Below are 10,975 nucleotides of genomic sequence, written 5' to 3'. Positions count from 1 at the left end.
GGCAGGGCAGGATGTCACCAGGAAGCCGGCATGTTTTATTAAACAGGGTATCAAAGTGGGCTAAAGTCTCTTATTATGAGTTGTAATGTCCACAAATTTTGCCACTTCCAAATAGTTTCCACCTACGTATTCCTCCCACTGCTACATCGGGTGCTGGCAGACATCTCCGCTCAAAGAGGGGAATGGCTTTCATTTGAATAGTCCTCAGGCAAGTTTCACTGAGCGGTGCCAGCGTCATACCTGCAGCTCTCACGTGCCCGGCAGCGATCCAGGGTAGTGCCGGAGGGAGGGCCCTTCGCTTGCCCAGGACTCCACAGAGACAACAGCTCTCGCTAGGTTTTCCCGATGTTTTACCCAAACAAGTCCATCGTAGCCTAAGCCAATGTAATTAAGCAGCGCTGGGTGCACGTACTCGCAATATTACATCTCGACTTATTCTAACGTGCGGACGATTCCTTTCATCGTGGCAGCGAGCGCGGCCAGCTGTGCTATTGAGATAGTGAGTCACACACGCACACACGCAGCTGAAACCACCAGGCTTCGCACTAAATTCAAGCTTCTGTAACTACCTGCAGGCTACCAGAGGGACAAGGCAGAGCCCTGGTGGGTGACAAACTGCTCCTCAGATCCTCTGCTGTTAAGTCACACCGTGCCCCTTTTGGGATCCTTGCCTTTGGCGGATGGGTGCGGGCTCTCCTACACGTGCCTTAGACACTACGGTTGGGAAATTAGATGTACAGTTCCCCCGGGAGCTGCTGATCCTGAGCGCTCCTGGCTCAATACATCCCACACTGACCAAGATGCTGCAGTACCGCAGACCTCAGGCTGCAGTAAGGCGCTGGGTGCTCGATGGAGGTACCATCCCGCGTAGCTGACAGCACCCTGCTGCCCACCGAGTGCTTTCACGTCCATGCCGGAGGCTGATGCCGCGGCTGGAGATCTGCCCGTCTCGGAAGAAGAGCCGCCGCGTTTACCGAGCACGAGAGCGAACCCCGTTCCCCCGCTCTCTCAGGGAGAGTTTGGCTCCCACGGAAACTTTTCCTTCTGCAAAAAGTAGTGGGTATTAATTATGGAGGCCTCGAGGCCGTCCGTCAGATGCTGAGGGCTAACCGCATCCGTGCAGCACCTCCCGCACGGTGTAACCTCAGCGTCCAGCCTTGGCTGCAGGGCCGAGACATGGCTGTTCTTTCACCTCCGGTGCCAGTAACCCGAAACGAGATTGCTGGAAATGAGAGAGAGGGAGAGTCAGCGATTTGATTACAGGCCACAGGCACATGCCTGGCCTTCATGGATATATTAAGTAAGAGACATTTTAAAACAAAACCACCCTCAGTAACCTTATCGTAAGCTTGAATCCACAACCCATCTGTTAACTCCCAGCGCTGCCCACATAGGCTCCCACCAGACGTCGATGCCAGGGATTTTCGGAACATTTCCCCCCAAATCGCTATGGTCGGAAGGGGACAGTCCAGGGGAAGGGGCAGGTCCAGGCACTCGGGGTCCCCCCCAGCCCGCCTTCAGCACACCTTCAAACCAACCCCCAAACCCTCGCCTTTTACTGCGTCCGTAAATAACTGCAAATCCCCCTTGGACACGAGCTGCCGCTGTCCTGTGACTCTCAGCCCTTCTGAAACACGTGCTCAGGAGACCTGCCACTTGATGAGTGGCTTTAGAAAATTAAGCCTTTTTAAATGTTTTGCTACTGCCTTAGTTGTATGTTGCAAAGGAGCCCTCCGCGTAGAAATAATGCAGCAAACAAAATCAAGAAGGCAAATTGATGATTGCATCAGCCCTAGCTTATGAAAACTGATCCCCAGGAAAATGTAACTCAACTCTCCAGCAATCTCACTTGATGCCCAAGAATGTAATAACTTCATTTGGATCCTCTTTTTAGGGGGACTCCTAAATCCTTGGCAACATCCCTTAAGGTCATGAGCAAATCCTGATATGGAGAATTGTTTGGCAAGCACGAGAACAGTAAAAGGGCTAAATAATTGGGGATTACCTCTGACCCTGATTTGTAGCTCACCACCCACTGCAGGAATGTACCAAATATCTGAAAGAGCATGCAGGAGTCAGAGAATTCACGGGCATGAAACTGTCCACGTACACTCGGAGTCTGAACTTAAAATGTGGAGCAGGTTGACCCCAAACCTCATTTTTCATTAGCAATCAGCTGCAGCAAGCTTTAATTATTTCTGTTGCCTTGGACAGAGGGTCAGTGATGGGACAGATTAAAAATTGTACGTATTTTTTTCACCCTTTGTTTGCAAAATAACAGCTTGGGTCTTGAGGGCAGAGAGGGCACGGACCACCTGATTCAGTACCCGTTGCTGACGCTGGTTCCTTTCCCCTAAACTGCAGGAAGGGACAGACACATCACTGCCATCTTTTTCTGATGCCTGTTGCTGAATTTGTTCGGTCCCCGTCCGAAAGACAATCGGAGCTGTCATCCTGCCCCTATTTATATTCAGCGCTCCGTTTCCAGTAAGTCCTCTCCTCCGTGGTGGGCTGGGTCTGCAGCATCCCAGCGGACCCTCAGGATGGGCCAGCGGATCGTGGCCGTCAACGCCAGGTTTGCGGGCTCAGGCGCGATATACCGAGAAGGCCACAGCGAGCGGGACAAGCTAAGCATCTGCTTTTTGGGGGTTCCGTGTCACTGCTACAGCGCTGCGTTGTTTCTGCCGGAGATGCAGCTGGGATCTCGTAAGGAGGTTTCTTTTTGTTTTTCATAAACCTTGCATTTACGGCTAGCAGATTTCTGCGAGGCTCCGGCTCCCCTCAGGATTCCTCCTGGTAACGAGACGCACCTTCAGCTGGCGGGGAGCCCTAAAAGGCCCGTCTCCATCACCCGTACAAAATCTCTTTGTGCTCTCACGTAATGCCTCCTGACCTCAGATTCCTCCCGAGGTGGAGCGGACCAGGACTCTCGCAGGCGATAGCAGAGGCTCTGTGCTGGGGTTCTGCCATTACCTTATCTCGGCAAACGCGCCTTTTATCTGATGAGCTTGCCTCTGCTTGTTCAGCGTTCGGCGGGGAGGGGGGGGAATGACCGTAGCCCTTCCAGAGGGGAGGTTTGCTTTGGCAGGTACACCTTGTCATAACCGCGCTCCGCGTTTTGCAACAGCTGGCATCGCAGAACCGCGCACGCTTTGCAAAAGCGTGAAAAGTCCTAAACCCCTCTGCCATACCGGCACGTACCTACCGCCGGTTTTGGGGTGACTCCGGGTTATTTTTTATTTTTTTTTTCCCCAAAGTTCCAACCCTGTGGACTGAATTCCGCTGTATGTTCACCCCTCTTTTGGTTCGGGGGTGGGGTTGGGGTTCGGGGGGGGGTGTAGTGTCAGGGATTGGGGTTGGGGTTCGGGGTGGGTTTGTTTTTGCCAGGTCGGTAAGACGCAGCAGCCGGTACCCCCCCATCCGCGCCGGTCGCCCCCCCCCGCCCCCCCGGCACGGTTTCAAAGCCCGGTTCCCCCCCCCCCGCCCTCTCCCCCCACTGCAGACACCGTCCCCAGCCGCACACGCCGGCGGGGCTGATGGCGGGGGGGGGGGGGGGAACACACACACACACACACACACACACACACACACGGCGGATCCCGCCGGGACACACACGTGCGAGCTTTGGCGGGGGGGGGACACGACACACACACACACACACACGCACACACACACACGGCCCCGCCTCCCCCCGCCCCCCCCGGCACGTTGCGCGGCGGCGGCGGCGCTGCCGCCACGTGAGGCTCATGTGACGGGCGGGGGGGGGACGGGACGGGGACGGGAACGGGGACGGACCGGGCGGGGGGGGCCGTCCGCGTCCGCCCGCCCCGTCGGCCGCCAGACGTGCCGGCAGTCACAGGGTAGCGCACGTCGCCTCCCGTCCACCCACTCGCCCGCATTTAACCCGGCCCGCCGCCGCTCCGCCGCTCCTCAGCCCCCAGCAGGCGCGGACGAGGGATGAGCAGCCCGCCCTGAGGGTCTTACCTCCCCCCCCCGTTCCCCGTTTCCCCCACCCCCCCCCTTACCCCGTTCAACGGTTCTCGGCGAGCCCCCTCCGCCATGGAGCGGATCCCCAGCGCGCAGCCCCCGCCCGCCGTCTGCCTGGGCAAGCTGCCCGCCCTGGAGAGCGGCGACGTGCCGGGGTAAGCGCCGGCCGGCGGAGGGGACGGAGCGGAGCGGTGGGGTCGGGGGGACGAGTGGCCCCCAAGGCGGGGGGGGGACACAGGGATAATTTCGCTGCTTTCGTGTCGCCCGTGCAGGCTGGACTTCGCGCACATGTACCAAGTTTACAAGCCCAGGAGGGGGTTAAAGAGGAGCGAGGACAATAAGGTAAATTGGGGGGGAAAAAAAATAAAAGGGGGGGGGGAGTTTTCCCGCTGGGGCAGCTCTTCGGGGAGCCACCCCCCCGCAAGAAGCGATGGCCGTGCAGGGCGTCCGGTGTCCCCCCCCCGGTCCCCCGCCCCGTCCCCCGGCCGCGGAGCGCTGACCCGCTCCCTTCGCAGGAGACCTACAAGTTGCCTCACCGGCTGATAGAGAAGAAGAGACGCGACAGGATTAACGAGTGCATCGCCCAGCTGAAGGACCTGCTGCCCGAGCACCTCAAACTGACGGTAAGCGGGAGCGGACCCCCCCCGGGACCGGACCCCCCCTCCCCCGGACCCCCGGGACCCGCCGATGGCGGCGGGGCTGGATCCAGCCGCTGACAGCGGTTCCCCCGCGGCCGGGCCTTTGCCTGTCATTTCTGCAGGGATTTGGTGGGTTTGGGGTTTTGTTTTGGTTTTTTTTTAATTTATTTTTCTGCCCCCCAGCCTTGTGTCCCGTGCCCCACGCCCCGGGCGGGCTGTAATCGCATCCCAAACTTCCCCGGGAGGACTCCGGGAGGTGCGGGGATCCTGCGGGAACTGCCCCCCCCCCCCCGCCCCGCTGCTGGCGGGCGAGGGGAGCCCCCGGCCGGATTCCCCTGTGCTAAGGTCGCGATGCCGGCAGGGGCAGCAGCGCAGATAAACAAATTACTTCTCTTTGAGCTATGCGGCTGGTCCGAAAATACCCATAGGATTCCGTGATAGGCTTTTCTGGAGCCTGCCGTTTAACTTAATTTTCATGGAATATTGTCGTTCGTAGTCCCGTACCGTTCGGGATCAAGGCTCTGCCCTTAAGCCTTTTCTCCAAACCGCATCGGTCCTTCCGCTCTTTTTCGGAAAACATTGGCCGCCCCGTCAGGCTCCTGCGTGCGTGGCCGACCCCACGGCAGGCGCCAACCTGTCCCTTTGCTTTCAGACGCTAGGTCACTTGGAGAAGGCTGTGGTTCTCGAGCTCACCTTGAAGCATGTGAAAGCACTAACCAATCTCATTGAGCAGCAGCAGCAGAAAATAATTGCTTTGCAGAATGGTTTACAAGCCGGTGAGTATTCAAATCGTATCGTGTGAGAACCTGCGTGCGCTTGACGGACTTTCTCTCGGAGTCTTTGAAATGCAGTTGTGACACTTCGTTCCTGAGAAGGGAGGAGGCAGGAGTTCTTGCCTTTAATCGCCTTCATTTTCTCTCGCTTGGCTTATGAGCTTTTGCAGAAAAAGATGCGTTTCTCGGGATGGTCAATGTAGAGTGCCCTGTGGAGTTGTTTTGAAATTAAATTGGATTTTAAGTAGTTTTATTTAAAGCCCGGGTTTGCTGTGAGGTTCTCTCCAAAGCCATTCGAATCTTCCCATTCGTGTTTGTGAGCTTTGGCTCAAACCCAGTTTTTGTTTGTTTGGGTTGGGTTTTTTTCTCTGAAAAATACATATAAATCTGCTCTTTATACACGCCTTGTTTAGGTGTCTGTCAAGGAGCTAGCCTGTGTTCTGCAGGCAGAGAGGGGACCCGGTGTGTCAGCTTATCGTGCTTTAGATGTACTTCCTCCTTCTGTTTTCACATGTGGCACTCACGTGAATCTGATAAAGTAAAATTTAGTTTTTCTGAAGAGCCTTCCACCGCTCTGACAGCCAGAGGGAGTGCAGTAGAGCTTCAAGCTGAAGCAAAATCGCCCGAGGTTGGCGGAGCTGCTGGCGGGTAGACGTGCTGCGGGAGCTCTGCCCGGAGGTGAAGGGCGAGTTGCGCTCTGCCTTCCCTGGGGTGTTTCCCAGAGAAGGCACCAGCTCGACTCACTCACTCCTTTGCTCCGTACTTCAGCACCTGTTGAAGGTGGCATATACAGTAAATACAGAACTGAAAAAGAGGTTTAAAGTTACCACCTGAAAGCGGACGGACGGGTGTTCAAATAAAAACGTACGCTTATGCAGAAGTCGAGGGAATGTATGCAAGGTTCAGGTTGACCATCAAGTTCACCTCTCTAGCTGTGCTGTAACCAAAGTTTAATATCACCTCCAGTCCGCCTCGAAGATGGCAGCGGAACTATTTAGCACGTTGTTAATTTTTAATTTCTTTCTGTTAATGTTTCCTCAGGTGACCTGTCATCAAGAAACCTTGATTCCAGCCAGGAAATGTTTCGATCCGGTTTCCAGATGTGTGCCAAAGAAATGCTGCAATACCTGGCAAAGCACGAGAACGGCAAGGACCTGAAGTCGTCCCAGCTGGTCAGCCATCTGCACCGAATGGCCTCCGAGGTGCTCCAGGGCGGAGCCGGCCGCAAGTCCGGAGACATCCCTCCTAAAATGGTGGACTTGAAAGAGAAACCCGTCTCCTTGACCAAAACGGCAGAGGGACATGGGAAAAACTGCGTGCCTGTGATCCAGAGGACATTTGCTCACTCCAGCGGGGAGCAGAGCGGCAGCGACACAGACACGGACAGCGGGTACGGGGGAGAGCTGGAGAAAAGTGACTCCAAATCCGAACAGCAGTATTTCAAAAAGGATACCGAACTCAAGTACGCTGTCCAGGAGAGAATAAGCTCTATTAAGCAGGAGACTGAGGACCCGCCGGCCAAAAGGAGCAGGCTGGAGTCGCCGGAGGACGAGGGCCCTTTTGGCAGCGACATGATGGGCTCTTCCAGCGGCTTTCTGGGCCCCCACGCTCACCAGCCCCCCTTGTGCCTGCCTTTCTATTTGATCCCACCATCCGCGACAGCCTATCTGCCCATGCTGGAGAAGTGCTGGTACCCGGCCTCCGTACCTGTCTTGTACCCCAGCCTCCCAGCCTCTGCTGCAGCGCTTACGGGGTTCATGAACCCCGATAAAATCTCCCCGCCTCTGCTGATGCCCCAGAGACTCCCTTCTCCTGTACCGGCCCATTCCCCTATCGACTCCTCGGCCCTGCTTCAAGCTTTGAAGCAGATTCCTCCTTTGAACTTGGAAACCAAAGACTAAGCGCAGTGTGACTTTTTTTTTTCTTTTTTTTTTTCCTTTTTTTTTTTCCCAGTTTGAGACTGTTTCACTTTTATATATTGGCTGGACTGAGGTGTGGGGTTAAGGTTCACTGCGCGTAGAAAGCTAAATCCCCTTTTCTCTGACTTGTCAGGTAGCTTGGAGAGGGATGAAGGATGCGCCCAGGTTAGCGATTCAGAACTACTTCCGAAAGAAAAAAAAAAAAAAAAAAAAAGAAGGGTTTTGTGCTTTACCCCTCACCTTCTTCCCTCTCCGCATCCACAGAACAACAGTTGACTCGGTCAGCTGCGACTGTATTGCAAAGCTGTGAAAAAGTATTCCATTAGGCAGACTTGGTTTTAGGGTCTGTGAGTATAAAAATACGGTACTTCTCATAACGGCTTTTAAGGCAACGGCCCCACTGCTGGTGGTTTGAGCTGAACTGATTCGGTGCCCCATCAGTCGCCAGCGTCTGAGTGATCGGTGGTGGTGGCGATGCCACCGAAAGCGTAGGAGGAGCAGAGCAGCAGTCACTGCTTGGTCATGCACAGTCAGGTAGACTTAAGACGGGTTTCTCTCCACACCTTTGCTGATATATATATATATATTATTATTTTTTAAGAAATAAAAGGTAGATGCTGCTTGGAAGCTTTACATGGCGTACATCTAATAAATAAATTAACACGCGCCCCTTCCTGTAACTTGAGCTGCTAGTTTGGGCCGGGTAGGGGAGAAAATATCCCAAGGATCACTTCGCTTGTTGCACCTGACTCCAGGCCTCTGTCTCGTTGCTGCTGTACAGTTTCGCTGGGTCTGGTCTATTGGAAATCAAAATGGTTTTACGAGTCCCGCCAGCGGGGGCCCAGCTGGTGAGCAGCCGCTTCCTGACCAGGGCGAGTCGAGAGTTTCGTGCAAGAGGGAGCAGTTCAGCCCAAGTCGACAGCATGATGCCCGCTGAATATGCCCCCGTCAGTGCCTTTGAAAAATGAAAAGGCTGGGATTTTCAAAGGAGTCTAATCCCGCTGGGGTTTGAGCATCTAAATTCCTTAGTCTCCTTGGCAAACCCTGGCCCACATTACTGTATTAAAGAAAGAGGGTTAGGGTGTTGACACTTGTCCCATTAGACTGCGAGGGTCTTTCTCTGCAGAGGAACATCATGTCCAATTTGGCTTTTTTTTTAATTTAAAAAAAAAAACCAAAACCAAACTTCACTGCAAAATGCAGTGCTGGTTTGTGGTGGGTTTTTTTTCCTTACTGGTTTTGAGAACTCGTGTCCAGAAACCCTGTTGTATGGATTTTCATTTCTCCCTCCCATTGCACCAGCTGTTGAGATGCACTATGCTTGATTGCAGATTGTGTTCTAACGTTTATTTTGTTGTTGGTTTTTTGTTTTTGTTTTTTTTTTTGGTATACAGTTGTTGCCTTTATTTGTAAAATCCTGTTATAAATATATATATATTATATAAATATATTAAAAGGTAAAACGTTTCAGATGTCTATTATTTGTATAACTACTTGAGCATAAAGAAGTGAGAAATATGAATGTATTCTTGTTTCTGGGTTGTCTTTTGTTTTTCTGAGGAGAAGAATTTTTTGTTTTTCTCTAGGGAGAGGTACAGTGTTTATATTTTGGAGCCTTCTTCAAGGTGGGATATTGTACATATTTTTATCTTGAGTAAATGTTAAGTAGTTGTTTAAAAATACTTAATAAAATAATTCTTTTCCTGTGGAAGATAAGGGTTTGCCTCCTGTGCTTTTAAACGTTTGAGCAGGGTCATTTCGCGTGGTCCGATCCGGCAGCCGACGCTCCAGTGCCCGACGGCAGCTCAGGGTCCCCTTACCCGCGTCCCCAGGGATATTTCTCCATTTCAACTCCCTTGGCACCTTCGGGGATTCTTCTCCTTCCTGATCCGAGAGAGGTGCCAGGAGAGCCTGGCTGGCTTTTCTGCTTTCTCCTTATTTCACTTTGTTCTCCAAGGGCCTGGCTTTTCGGCTCACCCGCCCCCAGCTCAGCGGGGCGCGGGGAGGAGGCAGCCCCTCGCCGCGGAGGCTGCATCTTCTCTGCAGGCTTTGCCCGTTATCTGGAGGGAAAAAACCCGACTTTTTCACACCGACGGCGCGTTTGCTGCGCCAGCGTCTCTCCACCCCGCGTGGCAGCCTCGCAGAGCCGATGCCTCTGCTCCTGCGCCGTGGGGCTGCCCGGGACGGTGCCCACTCTCCCCTTGAGCATCCTCCGACCGTGTCTCTGCCGGGAAAAGCCCCGGTTGCCTCCACGGCGGGGAGGGACGGCCACCGCGCTGCCGCTGAGCGCCCGCGGCAGGGACGGATCCTGCCTGTGCCGGGAAGGAACTCGTGCCACCCCGCGCCGCGTGCCCCGGCACGCTGCCGTGCTTCTCCCGCCGGCTCCCGCCACCGTTTTACTGGTTTGGGATTTAGAACCGCTGGCGTGGGCGAGCAGCCCGGTGCTTCTTCGCTCGTGCCGCCGCGGAACGGGCTCAGGGTGGGAGGGGGACATGTTGTACGTGTCCCGAAGAGGGGCTCCTTCCCTGCCCCTCCAGCACCGACGCGCCGTTTCTGGCCCCCGTGCAAAACGGAGGAGACCCCAAACCTTTCCCCAAAGGCAAAAAAAACCGGGCGAAGCGTGGCTCTGGCCTGTGAGAGATGGACGGGCGGGAGGGAGGACTCGGTTTCCCGGCGGCGCTGCCTACGCGCAGATGGGGCACGGGCGCTTCTGTGGGAGATTTCGGATTTTCACAACGCAGGTGAATCACGGAACGTGGCGAGAGGTTAAATGCCTGGCGGGGAGAGCGCTGCTCGCTCCTGGGACCCCGCTGGAGGAGAAGGGGGTGCCTGGGGGGCTGCTGTTGGACTGCGGTTAGCGTTAGCTTAAAGTAACGCCAGCTTAAGTCGTGCTAGAAAAAAATACAGGGCCGCTCGTATTAATTTATTTGGGGACTCCATACCTCCCGATGTTTATGTTGTGTTTGTTTTAATTAGGTCTAAATATTGATCTCGCTGAAGACAACTGTAAGTAACCCCATTTTGGGGACAGCATTTGGTGCTCAGCGCAGCAGCGTTTACAGCCTCGTTAGCGGCTGGATTTCTGGCTCGTTGCCACGGTTCTCGCTCCCCTCCTGTCTCCATCTTCTGACCCACCTTGTCGTGTGGTGGGAGGACTCACAGAAGCTCCAGCAACTCAGTCAGGGCGGAAAAAAAAAATCGTAAAAAAAAAAAAAGTGGAAGAGATAAGGTTTATAGAGGAAGTGAAGGCTAATGACGGGCTGGGGCTTTTCTCCGCCGCCCTGGTCCGGTGCCAGCGGGACAGGTGAGTTCTCCGGGGCAGAGCGGGGTCCGGTGGCCCTCGGCCATCCCCGGCCGTCGGCGCGGAGGGGGTCTGCCCTGCCTGCGGACCCCCACACCGGAGCTCGGGCAGCCCCCCCCTGCCCGGCTCCTCGCGGTCCCTCTCTGCCCGCTGCGGGGATGCCCCACCGCCATCCCACCGCAGCATCGCCTGCGGGGCAGAGCCGGCAACGCTGCATCCCGGTGGGAGAAAGCGGCGAGGGGGCGAGGGGGGAAGGCGAGGGAGGAAGGCGATGGAGGAAGGCGATGGAGGGGCCGAGCTCCGGCACGGAGCCAAGTCGCGGCAGCCCGTGCCGAGTTCCCGGGGACTTGTTTTCAT

General features: G+C 55.2%; 1 protein-coding gene across 1 annotated transcript; it reads left to right on the top strand.

Moving 5' to 3' along the window:
- The first annotated feature begins 3,849 nt into the window (after positions 1-3,849).
- BHLHE40 (basic helix-loop-helix family member e40) lies at positions 3,850-8,784 on the top strand. The gene is made up of 5 exons (XM_075052689.1): positions 3,850-4,142; positions 4,260-4,329; positions 4,503-4,610; positions 5,278-5,401; positions 6,440-8,784. The coding sequence occupies exons 1-5, from the start codon at positions 4,060-4,062 to the stop codon at positions 7,297-7,299; spliced, it is 1,245 nt and encodes a 414-aa protein (XP_074908790.1). The 5' UTR covers positions 3,850-4,059; the 3' UTR covers positions 7,300-8,784.
- Positions 8,785-10,975: the final 2,191 nt, after the last annotated feature.

This window comes from Buteo buteo, chromosome 21 (assembly GCF_964188355.1).
Source record: "Buteo buteo chromosome 21, bButBut1.hap1.1, whole genome shotgun sequence".
NCBI lineage: Eukaryota > Metazoa > Chordata > Aves > Accipitriformes > Accipitridae > Buteo > Buteo buteo.
The sequence above is the reverse complement of the archived record's forward strand: the minus strand, read 5'-3'. Positions and strand labels throughout refer to the sequence as shown.